The sequence below is a fragment of the Periplaneta americana genome, chromosome 14 (assembly GCF_040183065.1).
Source record: "Periplaneta americana isolate PAMFEO1 chromosome 14, P.americana_PAMFEO1_priV1, whole genome shotgun sequence".
Classification (NCBI taxonomy): domain Eukaryota; kingdom Metazoa; phylum Arthropoda; class Insecta; order Blattodea; family Blattidae; genus Periplaneta; species Periplaneta americana.
Window position 1 is genome coordinate 13,210,986 of NC_091130.1, and position 19,133 is coordinate 13,230,118.

The 19,133-nt window shown below is 34.8% G+C and overlaps 1 protein-coding gene across 1 annotated transcript in view; it reads left to right on the top strand.

The window, feature by feature from the left end:
* Ccn overlaps nt 1-19,133 on the top strand; it is a 970,566-nt gene that overhangs the window by 788,854 nt on the left and 162,579 nt on the right. The window contains exon 4 of the mRNA XM_069845004.1: nt 1,209-1,300. Coding sequence (XP_069701105.1) covers nt 1,209-1,300 — 92 coding nt within the window. The remainder of the gene's footprint in view (nt 1-1,208; nt 1,301-19,133) is intronic.

Below are 19,133 nucleotides of genomic sequence, written 5' to 3' on the forward strand. Positions count from 1 at the left end.
ATTTTATGTATTTATTTATTTATTTTATTTATTTACTTATTTATTTATTTATTTATTTATTTATTTATTTATTTATTTATTTATTTAATTTATTTAATTTATTTACTTATTTATTTAGTTAGTTAGTTTGCTAATAATTGTAACATAATATATATATATATATATATATATACATACAGAAAAACTTTAGCTCGCCCCTGAAAGAGTAGAACTCGTACTCAGGAGCGGATTCCTGAAATGAAATTAAGAAGTATACAATACAATTTGTCTTATGTATACTACGCAATAGGAAGATATAAATTTAAATTTACAATTTATCAATTTTTATAAAATCCATACATAACTTTTTAAATTTAATACTAGAAGTATTAGAATTGACAAGATTAGGCTATTTAAATATTGGACCTAAATTACTACTATGATTAAATACTGTATCAGTGTTGCATTTTGGTTCAAAGAATCTTAAAAAATTCATACCTTTTGTTTTATAACTATGAGAATATAATTCAACATTATTTCGATTTTTAAGTATGATTTTTACTAATACAGTATAATAAATTTGTCTTATTTTAAGAACGTTAAATTCTAAAAACAATTTTTGAGATGGAAAATCAATAGGTTTTTGAAGACATATTTTAATTATTTTCTTCTGTAATAAATAAAGAGGATTAAAATTGGATTTAAATAAGCTAGCCCATCCTGTAATGCATACATAATTACCGATTAAAATAAAGTTAAGTATATTGTGCGTAATAATAATTCTGTACCAATATGTCTGGATTAATCCCAAATACTCTCCACAGTGCATATGAAGATATGCATATCAGTCACTGTTGATAGTGATTCGTTTGTCTTACTCCACAGCTTGGGGATGTTAATTATTGGACAATAAATCTTACAAGATTGAGGGTGAGGCGAACCCATGGGCCCAGTTCATGAAGTAAATAAAACAGATGGAAAAGTATGTGTAATGTAATTTGCACCCTCTACGTGTGTAAGTCTAGGAGTTGGGTGATTTGAAACAAATTCCCTCCTCACAAAGTCCTTTCCTCAGACATAATGAGAGAGTAGGGGGAAGTAAATTAATGGAGAGACGAATAAGGGGGTGGGGGGTAAAGGTGTTGAGGAGTAGCCTAATTGGTAGGGGTCCGATTACAGGTATTGACTGGCAGAGAAGTAATTAACTCAGCTTGTTACGTGTGTTGCAGCAATCAAGGGGCTGCCGTGCACGGTGTACAACAGAACGTACGATAATGGGGAGACCTTCCTCCTGGACTGCCGGACGCAATGCGCATGCCAGGTGAGTTGCAAGTGCTTCGATTCTATTTCAAGATTGGCTTTCAAGTTGCTTCAATGGAAAACTCTGCAGGGTCCGTCTTTGCTTTCTTTATAACTGAAATCCAATAAACAGAAAGAAATGTAACAACATTTTCGCACAAAAGTGAAAGCAGCCTTAATGGACGTTAGGATTAAAGATATTTCTATTTTATTTTATTTTAGCTTATTTTATTTCATTTTATTTTATTTTATTTTATTTTATTTTATTTTATTTCATTTCATTTTATTTTGTCTCAATGAAACTTACAGCAGAGTCCGTATAGGCCAGCTTCTGTCTGATGCTTTTCCAATTCACTGCGGGCTAAAGCAAGGAGATGCACTATCGCCTTTACTTTTTAACTTCGCTCTAGAATATACCATTAGGAAAGTCCAGGATAACAGAGAGGGTTTGGAATTGAACGGGTTACATCAACTTCTTCTCTATGTGGATGACGTGAATATGTTAGGAGAAAATACACAAACGATTAGGGAAAACACGGAAATTTTAGTTGAAGCAAGTAAAGCGATAGATTTGGAAGTAAACCCTGAAAAGACGAAGTATATGATTATGTCTCGTGACCAGAATATTGTACGAAATGGAAATATGGAAATTTATCCTTCGAAGAGGTGGAAAAATTCAAATATCTTGGAGCAACAGTAACAAAATAAAAATGACACTCGGGAGGAAATTAAACGCAGAATAAATATGAGAATTGCTGTTATTATTCGGATGAGAAACTTTTGTCATCTAGTCTGCTGTCAAAAAATCTGAAAGTTATAATTTATAAAACAGTTATATTACCGGTTGTTCTGTATGGTTGTGAAACTTAGACACTCACTTCGGGAGAGGAATAGAGATTAAGGATGTTTGAGAATAAGGTCCTTAAGAAAATATTTAGGGCTAAGAGGGATGATATTACAGGAGAATGGAGAAAGTTACACAACGCAGAACTGCACGCATTGCGTTCTTCACATGACATAATTAGGAATATTAAATCCAGACGTTTGAGATGGGCAGAGCATGTAGCACGTATGGGCGACTCCAGAAATGCATATAGAGTGTTAGTTGGGAGACCGGAGGGAAAAAGACCTTCGGGGTGGCCGAGACGTAGATGGGAGGTTATTATTGAAATGGATTTGAGGGAGGTGGGATATGATGATAGAGAATGGATTAATCTTGCACAGGATAGGGACCGATGGCGGGCTTATGTGAGGGCGGCAATGAACCTGCGGGTTCCTTAAAAGCCGTACATACATATAAAAAAGTGGATACAATAATATTAATATATATTAGAACTGAATGAGCAGCGCTCGTGTTCGGTCGCAGTTAATAAGAAGAATATATAAATAAAATGAAATAGGAACTAAAAGTAAAATTACAGCTACATAATATAATATTAACATAGAGAAGAATCATATTGGACTCCACAATACCAAACACGAACACACTCCCCAGCAAAACAACTGAAATAAACCGCAAGAAGGAAGAATCCCACTATGCAAATCGATCTTTCAGGTATAACTTCCTGTAAAGTTGATTTGAATAATTTCGAGGAAAAATTATTCGGGGGCCGGATATCGATCCCGGGACCTTTGGGTAAACGTACCAATGATCGAAGGTCCTGGGTTCGATACCCGGCCCCGGAACAATTTTTCCTCAAAATTATTCAAATCAACTTGACAGGGAGTTATACCTGAAAGATCGATTTGCATAATACACATTAATGTTCGTTAACAGAAAACAACAATTCAGTCACACAGAGTTTGTGTGCACTCAATTTTGGTTGCTTGAAGGTTGTCAGCCCACTTTGAGGTCAGTAGAGGAAAATTTGGATCGGTGTCTGGTAGAGTTCCTGGGTAGCTCAGTTGGCAGAGCGTTGGTACGTTTAACCAAAGGTCCCGGGTTCGATACCCTGCCGCGGAACAATTTTTTCCTCGAAATTATTCAAATCAACTTGACAGGGAGTTATACCTGAGAGATCGATTTGCATAATACACATTAGTGTTCGTTAACAGAAAACCACAATTCAGTCACACAGAATTTGTGTGCACTCAACGTTGGTTGCTTGAAGGTTGTCAGCCCACTTTTAGGTCAGTGAATTTAGTGGAAAATTTGGATCGGTGTCTGTAGAGTTCCTGGATAGCTCAGTTGGTAGAGCGTTGGTACGTTTAACCAAAGGTCCTGGGTTTGATACCCCGTCCTGGAACAATTTTTCCTCGAAATGATTCAAGAATCTCACTAGTTATGATGATGGTTGAACGAAAGTCGCAACTAGCCAACTAGATAAAATACCATTTTGTTTTTCATATTAACACTAGAAAATCGTTATTGTATTAACACTATTTTTTAATAAATGTTTATAATTCATATATATTACTAATAATAAATCTGTAGCAGAAATTTTTCTGGTAATTTTCGATTTCCAAAAATAATTGGTCCTAACATATATTATTAACCGCCCTGAAACCGAAAATCGCTTTTTTGAAATTTTTGTTTTGTATGTCTGTCTGTCTGTCTGTCTGGATGTTTGTTACCTTTTCATGCGATAATGGCTGAACCGATTTATATGAAAATTGGAATATAAATTAAGTTCGTTGTAACTTAGAATTTAGGCTATATGGCATTCAAGATATTTTATTTAAAAGGGGGGTTATAAGGGGGTTTGAATTAAATAAATCGAAATATCTCCCTTATTATTGATTTTCATGAAAAATGTTACATAACAAAAGCTTCTTTAAACATAATTTCCGATAAGTTTTATTCTATGCAAAATCTTGATAGGACTGATATTTAATGAGCTAAATGAGTTTCAAAATTACAATAACAACGCCATCTAAGGCGGTGTAATGAAATAAAAAACAAATGACTTCGTCTATAAGGGGCCTTGCACAACAACAATCGAAAGCTATGAAAGATAGCCTACAGAGAATGTTTCTCTGTTTGGATGAATTAATATAGGAAGCTAAATTAATCGATTTGTATAATTAATTATTAATTCACCATTGGAAAGTGTAGATTCTCTAGATGGACATAATGCTATAATTACAATAACTTCTGAGTGAATGGAGGACAGGTAAGATTAAAATAGCTTCTTATGCACAGAAAACTTGATAGGCTATTGTGTATTTTCGTTTCCTGTATTTCCTAAACTAATTTTTATGACCAAATGAGTGTCTCTGGATCAAAATGATCGCATTTTAATTTGTTAATACAATTTAAATTAAGTAACATAATAAACGATTTATCCTTCTATCAAACACGAATGTTCCCTGGATCAAATGTCCTATTTTAATTATGTAATTACTTTATATTTATTTCTAACGGGTGCAGCGGAGCGCACGGGTACGGCTAGTATATTAATATTTTTAAAGGCTAACGATCCACTCTTCTAGCACCGTGCCTTCATAAGTGTTTCAGTTCACTTCTTAACATTAAAACTACTCATACTTTCTTCCTGACCTCTTATAAGAAACTTCATAATCCCTCTTGAGCCGTAACACAACCTACGACAGAATATTACAAAACCGCAATATCCTTTGACACTTTCCTTAAAGACAGAGTCTTGCAATTTAATACGGAGCTTGCAATTTCAGAATCTGTGTTTACACACTCGCTCTATAACATTTAATCTCCCCCAGCAGAAGGTTTTTGATGTGTCATCAAACTCAGAATTTTGAGGCAACATCCAGTGCCCTGGTTTACTGACACTGCGGCTTATAGACGAGTAAGAAATCCCCCGTCTGTACGAACTTATGATAAAAGTGACGACAGCGAGATGCAACCTCCTGTCAATAATAAATCAAGTCTACGCCCTATCTAACCCCCAGTCATTAATGTTAAACAAGAAGCCCTGCCAAGTGCATTAACAGCCTGGAATTTATGGGACGACAGTCGAGCGCAGCTGCCGTCACGCCGCCCAGTGGTGAAGACACGTAACAGGCCGCAAGCAGATGGATTTTTAATTATCTAGCAGCGCAACTTTTAAATTCAAATCGAACGTTTTAACAGTGTGACGGTCCAGACCAAATACCGCGATTATATGAAAATAAATTATCCATTTCAGAGCAATAATACCTGTGTAAACTAGAGTAATTGGGCAGGCTTTTACTTTCACTTACTTCCAGGTAATACTATTTCATAGCTACAGTATTGCATATGTATAAGCATGATCTTCCTGCACTCAACCAGGAAACCTTTCCAAATCATCTGGCACGAATTTGTTACCGATACTAATTGCAGTTCGTATAGGTCAGTTTCTGTCAGATGCGTTTCCAATCCACTGTGGGCTAAAGCAAGGAGATGCACTATCACCTTTACTTTTTAACTTTGCTCTAGAGTATGCCATTAGGAAAGTTCAGTATAACAGAGAGGGTTTGGAATTGAACGGGTTACAGCAGCTGCTTGTCTATGCGGATGGCGTGAATATGTTAGGAGAAAATCTACAAACGATTAGAGAAAGCACGGGAATTTTACTGGAAGCAAGTAAAGAAATAGGTTTGGAAGTAAATCCTGAAAAGACAAAGTATATGATTATGTCTCGTGACCAGAATATTGTACGAAATGGAAATATAAAAATTGGAAATTTATCTTTCGAAGAGGTGGAGAAGTTTAAATATCTTGGAGCAACAGTAACAAATATAAATGATACTCGAGAGGAAATTAAACACAGAATAAATATGGGAAATGCCTGTTATTATTCGGTTGAGGAACTCTTATCATCCAGTCTGCTGTCAAAAAATCTGAAAGTTAGAATATATAAAACAGTTATATTACCGGTTGTTCTGTATGGTTGTGAAACTTGGATTCTGACTCTGAGAGAGAAACATAGGTTAAGGGTGTTACAGAATAAGGTGCTTAGGAAAATATTTGGGGCTAAGCGGGATGAAGTTACAGGAAAATGGAGAAAGTTACACAACGCAGAACTGCACGCATTGTATTCTTCACCTGATATAATTAGGAACATTAAATCCAGACGTTTGAGATGGGCAGGGCTTGTAGCACGTATGGGCGAATCCAGAAATGCAAATAGAGTGTTAGTTGGGAGACCGGAGGGAAAAAGACCTTTAGGGAGACCGAGACGTAGATGGGAGGATAATATTAAAATGGGTTTTGAGGTGGGATATGATGATAGAGACTGGATTAATCTTGCACAGGATAGGGACTGATGGCGGGCTTATGTGAGGGCGGCAATGAACCTGCGGGTTCCTTAAAAGCCATTTGTAAGTAAGTAAGTAATGGTATGTTAATAACATATTAGTGGTAGAATGATTGTGACTAGTACTCGAAAAAAACTTATCCACGAAATATTTTCTGTCATAAATTTTGCAGGATCTTTACTGAAAATTGAACTCTTGTCCCAAGAGTTAGAATCTTTGTGTAATACTCATAGGTGAAATGTTATGATGTAGCGAGAATGGAGCATTGGTAGAATAAAACGGCAGTAGGAAACGTATTCTAAAAAACGATTTCAGGTCTCTTTGCATATAAACTTCAAAGTATCCTAAGTAAAGCAAATTCAGAACTCATAGATAAGAAACCTGGATTTATAACATCATAATATCTAGTCTGAGTAAAAGTTGAATAATGAATTCTTGTTATCTAGAATTATAAATATAATCCGAGGCCATTACAGAACTAGGTACTGGCTTTCCGAGATATTGCATGCCTCGCCAAATTGGAATTCAATCCGATATCGCATGCATGCGATCACCTCAACAACACAGTATTATCACTCACAAAATCAGAGCAAAACAGATAAGGCTCTCTTATCCGATCAGAGAGTATGATGCAAGGGTTCTGACGTTAAACAAGGAAATGATTCATCAACTGACACGAGAACCGTCCGAAGTTTTCGCTGAAATTTCTGCCCCTTTCTGTGAACAGTAGTAACAGGGAACGATTTCGTGTAATGATTCATGTTCATTTCACGTGCAGTTGCATTTCAACTGAGTCAGTCTTCTTATTTGAGGGGTTCAGAGCCATAGTGGGCCAAGCGCCATATATTAAAAAGCCTTCTATGCCTAAAGTTGCGGGTTCGATCCCGGGCCAGGTCGATGGCATTTGAGTGTGCTTAAATGCGACATGCTCATATCAGTAGATTTACTGGCATATAAAAGAACTCCTGCGGGACAAAATTCCGGCACATCCGGCGACGCTGATATAACCTCTGCAGTTGCAAGCGTCGTTAAATAAGACATAACATTTTTTTATATTAAAAACGAAGAAAACAAGGGCTAAAATTAAGTGATTACTCCAGTTCAATGAAACATACAGTCAGTAATATAAAGTATAGACACTAAAACTAAATGATATGTCAATCTTCATTAAACTATGGTATTCAGAGCCATAGTGGGCTAAGCGCCATATGTTAAAAACGAAGAAAATAAGGGCTAAAATTAAGTGATTACCACAATTTAATTAAACATATAGCTAGTAATATAAATGATGCACATTAAAACTAAGTTATATGTCAATCTTCATTAAACTATGGTATTCAGAGCCATAGTGGGCCAAGCGCCATATATTAAAACCCAAGAAAATAAGGGCTAAAATTAAGTGATTACCACATTTTAATGAAACATATAGCAAGTAATATAAATGATGCACATTGAAACTAAGTTATATGTCAATCTTCATTAAACTATGGTATTCAGAGCATTAGTGGGCTAAGCGCCATATATTAAAGACGAAAAAAAGAAAGCTAAAATTAAGTGATTACCATAATTAATTAAACATATAGCAGGTAATATAAAGTATTCACATTAGAACTAAATGATACGTCAATCTTCATTAAACTATGGTATTCAGAGCCATACTGGGCCAAGCGCCATATATTAAAAGCCAAGAAAACAAGGGCTAAAATTAAGTGATTACCATAATTAATTACACATTTAGCAAATAATATAAAGTATGCACATTAAAACTAAATGATACGTCAACCTTCATTAAACTATGGTATTCAGAGCCATAGTGGGCCAAGCGCCATATATTGAAAACGAAGAAAATAAGGGCTAAAATTAAGTGATTACCACAATTTAATGAAACATATAGCAAATAATATAAAGTATGCACGTTAAAATTAAATGATATGTCAATCTTCATTAAACTATGGTATTCAGAGCCATATTGGGCCAAGAACCGTATATTAAAAACTAAGAAAACGAGGGCTAAAATTGATTACCATAATTAATTAAATATACAGCAAGTAACATAAAGTATGCACATTAAAACTAAACGATATGTAAATCTTCATTAAACTATGGTATTCAGAGCCATAGTGGGCCAAGCGCCATATCTTAAAAACGAAGAAAATAAGGGCTAAAATTAAGTGATTACCACAATTTAATGAAACATATAGCTAGTAATATAAATGATGCACATTAAAACTAAGTTATATGTTAATCTTCATTAAACTATGGTATTCAGAGCCATAGTAGGCTAAGCGCCATATATTAAAAACGAAGAAAATAAGGGCAAAAGCTATACAAACTGCACACAGTATCTTAGTTATCAAAATGTTCTGGTGCTATTATATGATATTATCTATGGTTATATAAATACAAAAAAAAAACAATTCTCAAATAAATTTGCATTTCTAAGAAACATAAAACATAACGTTAAATAAAGCGTAAATATTTTTTTACTTGAGATTGTACACTTGATCTCAAACATAAGAAAAAAAAATCCTATCCATTTAATAAAGGCTTAGTAATTAAATAAAGATTGGGGAACGGATTATTATACACTAAAAGGTAGAGATGATGTTTCAAATAGGCTACTTGATTGTTTATGCCAAAGTAGATAAAAGTTCAGTCTGGTATGAACAACTGTGGCGATTCAAGGCTTCTTGAAGTTCGAGAATTGATCACTCTCGAAGTCTTGAAACACTCACAAGCAGTCTTTACGTCAACGACGTGACGCATACAACATTGTCGCGCGGGTTTTCGGCTTTGCGGGCGCTGTTAGTCTTGCTTTCTCGATCGTTGTTCAACTCTACTAGATACGCCCTGTAGTGTGTTCATGCTATCTGAATTCTGAGTGCTTGGTGGTTCAGTTTTCTTCATAACCGACGTGTACCCACTGAAGTCTGGTTCCGTTCGTAAACACACAAAGTGGCGCGCTCATCTGCAGCAATCCACTCCGCTTTACCGTGTTATGACTGTATGTGGTGTGGTTAGTGGGATATGAATTGGAGTTAATTCTGCGGCTGACATAAGAAAATAGGTGTTAGGTCCATTTTATTTGCATTCCTAATTAAACCATATAACGCAGTCCTCTCAGGCCTCGTTAGCACAATCTCTGTCCTTACATCTGCATGTGGTTGTTGGAATGTAAAATCGTGCTAATTCTAAATCTGATAAAGGAAATGGGTGTAAAATTACATTACATTTCATCAATAACTGTAATTGAACTACCATCGGCGTATCTTAGAGGTGACAAGCTTGCCTTCTGACTCGAGGCTACGCTTCGGCGTAGGTTCGATTGCCACTTGGGCTGATTACTAGTTTACTTTCTCACCGAGGTTTTCTCAGAAGTAAGGCGAATTTCAGATAATCCACACAAAATCTTCGATTGATCTTTCCAAATACAATCTAATTATTCTTCCGTTGCTATAATATAACATGAAAGTTGATACAGCAACATTAAAATAATTAAATTACGTTATAAGTAAATTGAATCACAGTCATTGTTCTTGTTTCATTTTATTTTATTCATTTATTTATTTATTCATTTATTTACTTATTTATTTATTTATTTATTTATTTATTTATTTATTTATTTATTTATTTATTTACTTATTTATTCACTTGTTCATTTCGTTTAATGTTTATTTGTATATTTTGTTAATTTCTTTGGTATATTTATTTATTTAGTTAGTTATTTATGTATATATCTATTCATTTCCTTTTATATTTATTTATTTAGTTAGTTATTTATGTATTTATCTATTCATTTCCTTTTATATCGTATTTGTTTATTTTGTTAGGTAATTTCTTTCGTTTACTTATTTATTTATTTATTTATTTATCTACCTATTAATTTCTTTTAATGTTTGCTTAATTTGTTAGGAAATTTATTTTGTTTATATATTTATTTGCTTATTTATTAACTATTCGTTTCTTTTAATGTTTGTTTATTTTGTTAGGGAATTCCTTTGGTTTATTTATTTATTTATTTGTTTATTTATTTATGTTTATTTATTTATTTATTATTTATTTGTTTGTTTATTTATTTGTTTATTTATTATTTATTTATTTATGTATTTATTTATGTATTTATTTATTTATTTATTTATTTATTTTATTGTACATTTGTTTATTTTGTTAATTTCTTTCGTTTATTTATTTATTTATTCATTTATTCATTTCTTAATGTTTATTTGTTTATTTTGTTAATTTCTTTCGTTTATTTATTTACTTATTCATTTATTCATTTCTTAATGTTTATTTGTTTATTTTGTTAATTTCTTTCGTTTATTCATTTCTTTTAATGTACATTTGTTTATTTTGTTAATTTCTTTCGTTTATTTATTTATTTATTCATTTATTCATTTCTTAATGTTTATTTGTTTATTTTGTTAATTTCTTTCGTTTATTTATTTATTTATTCATTTATTCATTTCTTAATGTTTATTTGTTTATTTTGTTAATTTCTTTCGTTTATTCATTTATTTATTCATTTCTTTTAATGTTTATTTTTTATTTTCTTAATTTATTTATTATTTAATTAATTATTTATTTATTTACTTATTTATTCACTTATTCATTTCTTTTAATGTTTGTTTATTTTGTTGGGAAATTTCTTTAGTTTGTTTACTTATTTATTTTTATTTATTTATTTATTTATTTTTATTTATTTCTTATATCTTCATTTGTTTATTTATTTACTTTGTTCTTTATCATATAGATTCTTGTTTTTGCAATCTGTGCTATTTTATTGCTTATATTAATTGTTTTTTTTTTGCCGTGTCTTCTTTCCGCTTATCTACAGTGCGGATTTGAACTCCCGACCACGAGCGAGCGTTTGTTCATACGCGAGTAAACTCCTTAATTTATATTTCTGTTTTATTTAAGGTATTTGACATGTTAATTATGTTTTATGTATATAATAGTTTTTAATGTTTTTTTTCTTTTGGTTTTCTTATTGAATAATTGTAATAAATGTATTGTATATAAAATATGTATATATAATTAAAAAAAAACAAAACAAAACAAAATCCGTGCTCTACATATCACGTTAGCATAACCTATTTCAACTATGTATGTACGGATACTGGGATACGAAATCGTACCAATTCTAGTATTAATGTGAATAAATGTCTGTAAAGTTCTTTCGATTTGAATTACTAATGAGAATTGAAACCGTCTTGCTGACTGGACCGTGTCTAGCGGGACGCCCGCTTTACGAGCCACGAACTTTATATTTTCTTCGTCGTTACTCATCTGACCCTGTGAAGGCGGATCAGTGGGATTATGAGCGTGGAAAAAATTATGTGCTACAGCGGTTAATAAGTTATGGTCACTGCATTGCGACAGCAATAGAAGTTTCCTAACGGAAGCTTCTCAGAATAGCAGATCGGTTTTCAATAGACGTCGTGGTATATAAAGTACACGAAGCTCCGGGATTCTACTTGCAAAGGATTTCGGAAATATTACTGTAATCCTTATAGGAGAGGAGTGAACCGAAGAGTGGGTCATTGCAAATAGATGCAAGTGGATGTGCATGGGCAGATCAAAGTTTTTCGGTATTACCGGTAAACGCAACAAAACTATTTTAGCTGTGGTTAGAAATATTATCTACGCATTTAGTGTTAAATTTAATCCATCTATGTTAACATTTTTGCCAAGAAACTAGTTCGATGAATTAAAATGTGTCTCAGTGAAACGTACAGCACAGTTCGTATAGGTCAGTTTCTGTCAGATGCGTTTCCAATTCACTGTGGGCTAAAGCAAGGAGATGCACTATCACCTTTACTTTTTAACTTTGCTCTAGAATATGCCATTAGGAAAGTCCAGGATAACAGAAAGGGTTTGGAATTGAACGGGTTACATCAGCTGCTTGTCTATGCGGACGACGTGAATATGTTGGGAGAAAATTCACAAACGAATAGGGAAAACACGGGGATTTTACTTGAAGCAAGTAAAGAGATAGGTTTGGAAGTAAATCCTGAAAAGACAAAGTATATGATTATGTCTCGTGACGAGAATATTGTACGAAATGGAAATATAAAAATTGAAAATTTATCTTTTGAAGAGGTGGAGAAGTTCAAATATCTTGGAGCAACAGTAACAAATATAAATGATACTCGGGAGGAAATTAAACACAGAATAAATATGGGAAATGCCTGTTATTATTCGATTGAGATACTTTTATCATCCAGTCTGCTGTCGAAACATCTGAAAGTTAGAATTTATAAAACAGTTATATTACCGGTTGTTCTGTATGGTTGTGAAACTTGGACTCTCATTTTGAGAGAGGAACAGAGATTAAGAGTATTTGAGAATAAGGTGCTTAGGAAAATATTAGGGGCTAAGAGGGATAAAGTTACAGGAGAATGGAGAAAGTTACACAACACAGAACTGCACGCATTGTATTCTTCACCTGACATAATTAGGAACATTAAATCCAGACGTTTGAGATGGGCAGGGCATGTAGCACGTATGGGCGAATCCAGAAATGCATATCGAGTGTTGGTTGGGAGGCAGGAGGGAAAAAGATCTTTAGGGACGCCGAGACGTAGATGGGAAAATAATATTAAAATGGATTTGAGGGAGGTGGATATGATGATAGAGAATGGATTAGTCTTGCTCCGGATAGGGACCAATGGCGGGCTTATGTGAGGGCGGCAATGAACCTCCGGGTTCCTTAAAAGCCAGTAAGTAAGTAAGTACATGTCATGTACTGTTGACATTAAAATTTTCCATTCATTCATTCATTCATAGTGTTCTGCCCAACGGCAGGTCTTTCACTGCAGACCCAGCATTCTCCAGTCTCTCCTATTTTCTGCCTTTCCCTTCGTCTCCTCATATGATTCATTTATCTTAATGTCGCCTATCATTTGATATCTTCTCCTGCCCCGAACTCTTCTCTCGTTCACCATTCCTTCCAGTGCATCCTTCAGTAGGCAGTTTCTTGTCAGCCCAGCTAATTCCTTTTCCGCTTTCTGATCAGTTTCAGGATCATTCCTTCTTCACCCACTCTTTCCAACACAGCTTAATTTCTTATTCTGTCTGTCCAATTCACACGTCCCATCCTTCTCCATATCCACATTTCAAATGCTTCTATTCGTTTTTCTTCACTTCGTCGTAATGTCCATGTTTCTGCCCCATACAATGCTACACTCCATACAAAACACTTCACTAGTCTCTTCCTTAGTTCTTTCTCCAAAGGTCCGCAGAAGATGCTCTTTTCCTACTAAAACCTTCCTTTGCCATTGCTATTCTTCTTTTGACTTCCTGGCAGCAGCTCATGTTACTGCTTATAGTACACCCCAAGTATTTGAAGCTGTCCACTTTCTCTACTTCCTCGTTTAGAATTTACAAGTTTACCTTCTTTACTTTTCTTTCTAATCTTCCATAATATGATAATTTTAAAGAAATCTTTGCCTCAGTTTTAATATTATTCAGTTTTGAAATCTTGTCATGGGTGAGATCAAAAATGACATCAACCATGGCAATGTATGGAGTTTTATTAATATCTTGTGAAGTGCTTGATGAAATAAATAAAGAAGAATAATTGTACTCTGCCATGATCTGCATAAAATAATAATAATTTCATTTACATGTACAATATAAATTAATTTCGTAATTTGTATTATATTGCTTTCGCGTGTTAAATAATAGGTACAGTACTTTGTTGACTAGTTTCAGCCTGTTAAGGGCTAACTTCAAAACTGGTTGGTATACTGGTCTTCGCGCCATTTGTTTGTGTTTCTTGTGAGGGTGTGTTTGTGTAGTGTAATGTGCAGTCAAAGAGTGTGTATGTTCTGAAATTGAGTTGTGTGTGGAGAATTTCATATGGATGTGTTTTTGTATGCCTGTATATTTTGTATTGTCCTAATGCAGTGATGTCAAAGCAAGCGCATTTTTCTGACCTTGACGTCGTGCGCGGGCAGCAAGCGCTAAGTATGGAAAGAGGAAGGGTTGTGTATATGAATAAGCAACCTGTTGGATTAAGAGAACAGTGGTGCACAAACTTCAAACGGAACGTGAAATTTTATGTCGTTATTAATATGGCTTCTTTCTGTTTAATATCATTTATATTGTCTGTAAAACAAAAGTACTAACACTGATTTCTTAATATTGCACTTGTGTTTTAAATCTTAATAACATAACAGATAGTTAAGAAGGAATATTCACTTAAATTCCATAGTAATATAATATTATACTGTATTAAGTCGATGAAACACATCATTCATAAAGAAAGTGATATTCCAAAGAAAGAGATTGAGTATGACATGATAAGTTGGAATTTATATTGATGGTATCTTTAGCCTTACAAAAGTAATCAAGAAACTAATCAAAACAATATTACAGTACAAAGAAAAGTTACCTAGGTACTGTATCTGTTTTAAGTGTAACTAATAGTACATAACAAAACACTTATCGCATTATGCTTTTAAGGTGTTATTTGTGAGCAACTTCCTATCATCAGAATATTAAATTCTTTTCTCGAAATCTGCTGAAGCTATAGAGCTGACATTTTTACAACACATGGGCACGTATCTTTTGCTTATGATGTAACAGTAGTTGCTTTGTTAATTCATTTCCTTACAAACAATTTCCATGCGAATATTTTCAAAATTTTCAATACACTATCTTCAGTAATACGTATATACGGTACATTAGATTTACGAAGACATTCTGTAAGGCTACTAAATAAATAGGCCAATATCTGAAAATTTCACTTTTCTATACGAAAAGTTGAAAAATGTTTCTTTTGAATAAAAAAAAATCAAACTTGTGAAAAATGAGCGTTAAAATTAAAACTTACATTTTTATAATGCACTTATTCTCAGACAAATCTAAAAATTAACATGGATGCAGTTTTAATAAGTTCTCTTCCCTTTATCTATTGAATCAGTGCTGGCCATCCCTGAATATAGCTCGACTAAGAGGCATATACCACCTTTTTCGTCTGTCTCTTTCCTTTCCGCTGTAAAGCGCTCAGGCTCTCCTGGGCTCTAAAGCGCGCGCTTGCTCCTGTGGGCATCAATTGACATGCCTGTTCTAATGTGTTTAGTTTCTGGCTTTTAGGTTGAATACAGTGACATAAACACAGACATAGGCTATATGTAAATTCTACATATTCAACATCGTGGTCTAAGGCATCCTGCATAGGACTCGTGTTACGGAATGCGCGATGGTTCGGTTCGTTATGGTGTAGGAATTTTCTCATGAAATTTCGGCCAGTGTATGGGACCAGTGCCCACTCAGCATCGTGATGGATTTGTAGAGCTACGATAAGTAGCGAAATCCGATTACCAACGCCCGCTGTTAACGGCTGGGGAATCATCGTACTAAGCACATCATATACCTGTTCTGGTTGGATGATCGTTCACCTCTGCTGAGGCATGTGTACGGTTGTTCGGTTCTAGCTCTTTATGGGCTACCGCCCCACGGATTTATCATTCAATCACAAAGGCCAGGAGGCTATGAATCAATACACAGCAGTATAAGATATTCTTCTGTTTTGCGGTGTCATGACGACACGCAACACAGTAGTGTCGGAGAAGTTGCCGACTTACAAAGGCGCTCTGAAATTCGGGAAGCGGATGTCGTTAAATTCATTCTTCTTTCACAGTAACAGCGCAGAACACGGAAAAAAAAAAAAAGATACAAGAGTCTGAAAATAGCGAGGTATGAGTTCTCACTAGCTGTTCTAAGGATAATAAAAGTATAAAGAAACTGTTACATTTATTCATACGACCTGGAGTCGGATACCATTTCAAAGAATTACCATTGCAGCGAGATAAAATCGACTTCTACCAACATCTGCTAACTCTCCTTGATTGACCTTCACCTATTGCAAAGCCTGTATTACGTGTGTTATGACGTAGTGCAAGTCTAAACCTTACCTTCATTTCACCTGCTTCTATGTGTAACGGTTTACTTAATTACTTACTTATTTTTTTACTTATTAACTTACTTGACTTTACTTTAGTCAACTGTCCGGAGACAGGTCTTAACCTAACAAACGACACCAACAAGGCAGTACTCATGAGGCAACAAGGCCAGGAAGTAATGAAGTAGGGTGGCCAGTTCCTTTTCCCCTCCATTGCATACATCGCTGACTAGATACATATTACACTAATCAGACTTCAGATGTATACAAAGAATTATATATTAAAATTAACCGAGTCATATGCCTTTCTGAAATCTATGAATAACTGACATACTCTGCCCTTATACTTCCATTTTTTTTCAATATCTTTCGAATACAAAAAGTCTGATCAATAGTCGATCTCTTACACCCTAAACAACACTGATAATCCCCAGTAATTTCATTTAGGCTACGTAAGGATTTAATCTTCTCAAAAGAATTGGACAAAATTTTGTACGACGTCAGCAAAAGAGATATTCCTCGAGAGTTTACAGTTTGTCTTTTCCCCTTTCTTAAAGGGTACAATAATGGATTCTTTCCATATATATTTATAGTCGACCTAGCTGGCGAGTTGGTAAAGCGCTGGCTTTCTATGCCCAAGGTTGCGTGTTCAATCCCGGGCCAGGTCGATGGCATTTCAGTGTATATATATTATTGATTTTCTCGTAATTAAAAATAGTAGAGTGCTAGAACTAAATTGGAAATTTATCCTTCGAAGAGTTGGAAAAATTCAAATATCTCGGAGCAACAGTAATAAATATAAATGACACTCGGGAGGAAATTAAACACAGAATAAATATGCGAAATGCCTGTTATTATTCGGTTGAGAAGCTTTTATCATAAAGTCTGCTGTCAAAAAATCTGAAAGTTAGAATTTATAAAACAGTTATATTACCAGTTGTTTTTTATGGTTGTGAAACTTGGACTCTCACTTTGAGAGAGGAACATAGGTTAAGGGTGTTTGAGAATAAGGTGCTTAGGAAAATATTTGGGGTTAAGAGGGATGAAGTTACAGGAGAATGGAGAAAGTTACACAACACAGAACTGCACGCATTGTATTCTTCACCTGATATAATTAGGAACATTAAATCCAGACGTGTGAGATGGGTAGGGCATGTAGCACGTATGGGCGAATCCAGAAATGCATATAGAGTGTTAGTTGGGCTGCCGGAGGGAATAAGACCTTTGGGGAGGCCGAGACGTAGATGGGAGGATAATATTAAAATGGATTTCAGGGAGGTGAGATATGATGATAGGGACTGGATTAACCTTGCTCAGGATAGGGACCGAAGGCGGGCTTATGTGAAGGCGGCAATGAACCTCCGGGTTCGTTAAAATCAGTGAGTAAGTATAAGATATATACAGTATTATAGATCGATATATTCTTATATAAATAAGACGTTTGAGATATTTAACTTTTTCAATCTATAAGTTACTGTGTTAGTTTTTTTATACACAAATCGAAATCAGAGTTCGCAAATTAGATTGTTGACGCTCAGGCGCTAACTTAATTTCAAAGCAAATCCGTTATTTTTCCATATTCTGAAGAGCATTCGAACAATGAACAAGGGAATTAATCATAGAAACGATTGGGAGTGAGTTGGTTGGCCGTACAGAAGGATCTGCAACTGAATCACGCTTAATGAGATCGGAGCACTTCCGACCCGGAGGGAGATTCTTTGCGGTCGCCGGAGTCGCGTGTAATTAGCGAACCTTACGCAGACTGCAGATAGCTGCAGGGCAGGTGGAAGCAATAAAGACATTTTGCCAGGAAAACCGCTGATATGGTCCGGCGGTGATGTTAAGACCTAGCACTGTCAGTCTCAGAATTCTACGACGCAGTTGTTCTTATCATGTTGTTTATTGACATTTCTGGCTTTGAGCCAGAGGACGATTTAGGGTCCTATACGCGCAGGACATGCTCTCCAGCCATTGTACATAAATAACAATAAATATATATTTACACATATTGCCTGTAGGTGTGTGAGTGCAGTGACTGATTCCTTTTATTTTGTGTAGGCCTAATTTGTTGATTTGCTGTATTTGTAGGGGACTAGTTAGTATTAATATAATATACATATGGTACATATCAGGAATGGTGAATGGGAGAAGAGTTCGGGGTAAAAGATATCACATGAAAGACAACGTTATGGGGAGATTAAGAGGAAAGAAAGAATTCGGAAAGAATGAAAAATGCTGGGTTTGCAGTTAAAGACCTTCTCTTGGGAAGAACACTATGCATACATACATACATATTTACGTACATATTTTTTTATATTATTATAATGTACCGAAGTACATATGATAATTCCATGCAGATATTCTGCGTCATCATACGATGAAAGAGTAATGGAACGGAGAAAAATTCTCTTCGGCGCCGGGATTTTAACCCGGGTTTTCAGCTCTGCGTGCTGATGCTTTATCCACTAAGCCACACCGGATTCCACCCCGGCGTCGGAAGAATCGTCTCAGTTTTAAGTTCCAAATCTTGGGTTCCCTCTAGTGGCCGCCCTCTGCACTACGTCATAGATATCTATGAACCTAGGACCGAAGTCCACATATGTGCTGAGGTGCACTCGTAATGAGTGACTAATTGGCCGGGATCCGACGGAATAAGCGCCGTCTTAAATCACTTCGTGATTTACGCATATCATATATTATTTCAATGTACCGAAGTACATATGATAATTCCATGCAGATATTCTGCGTCATC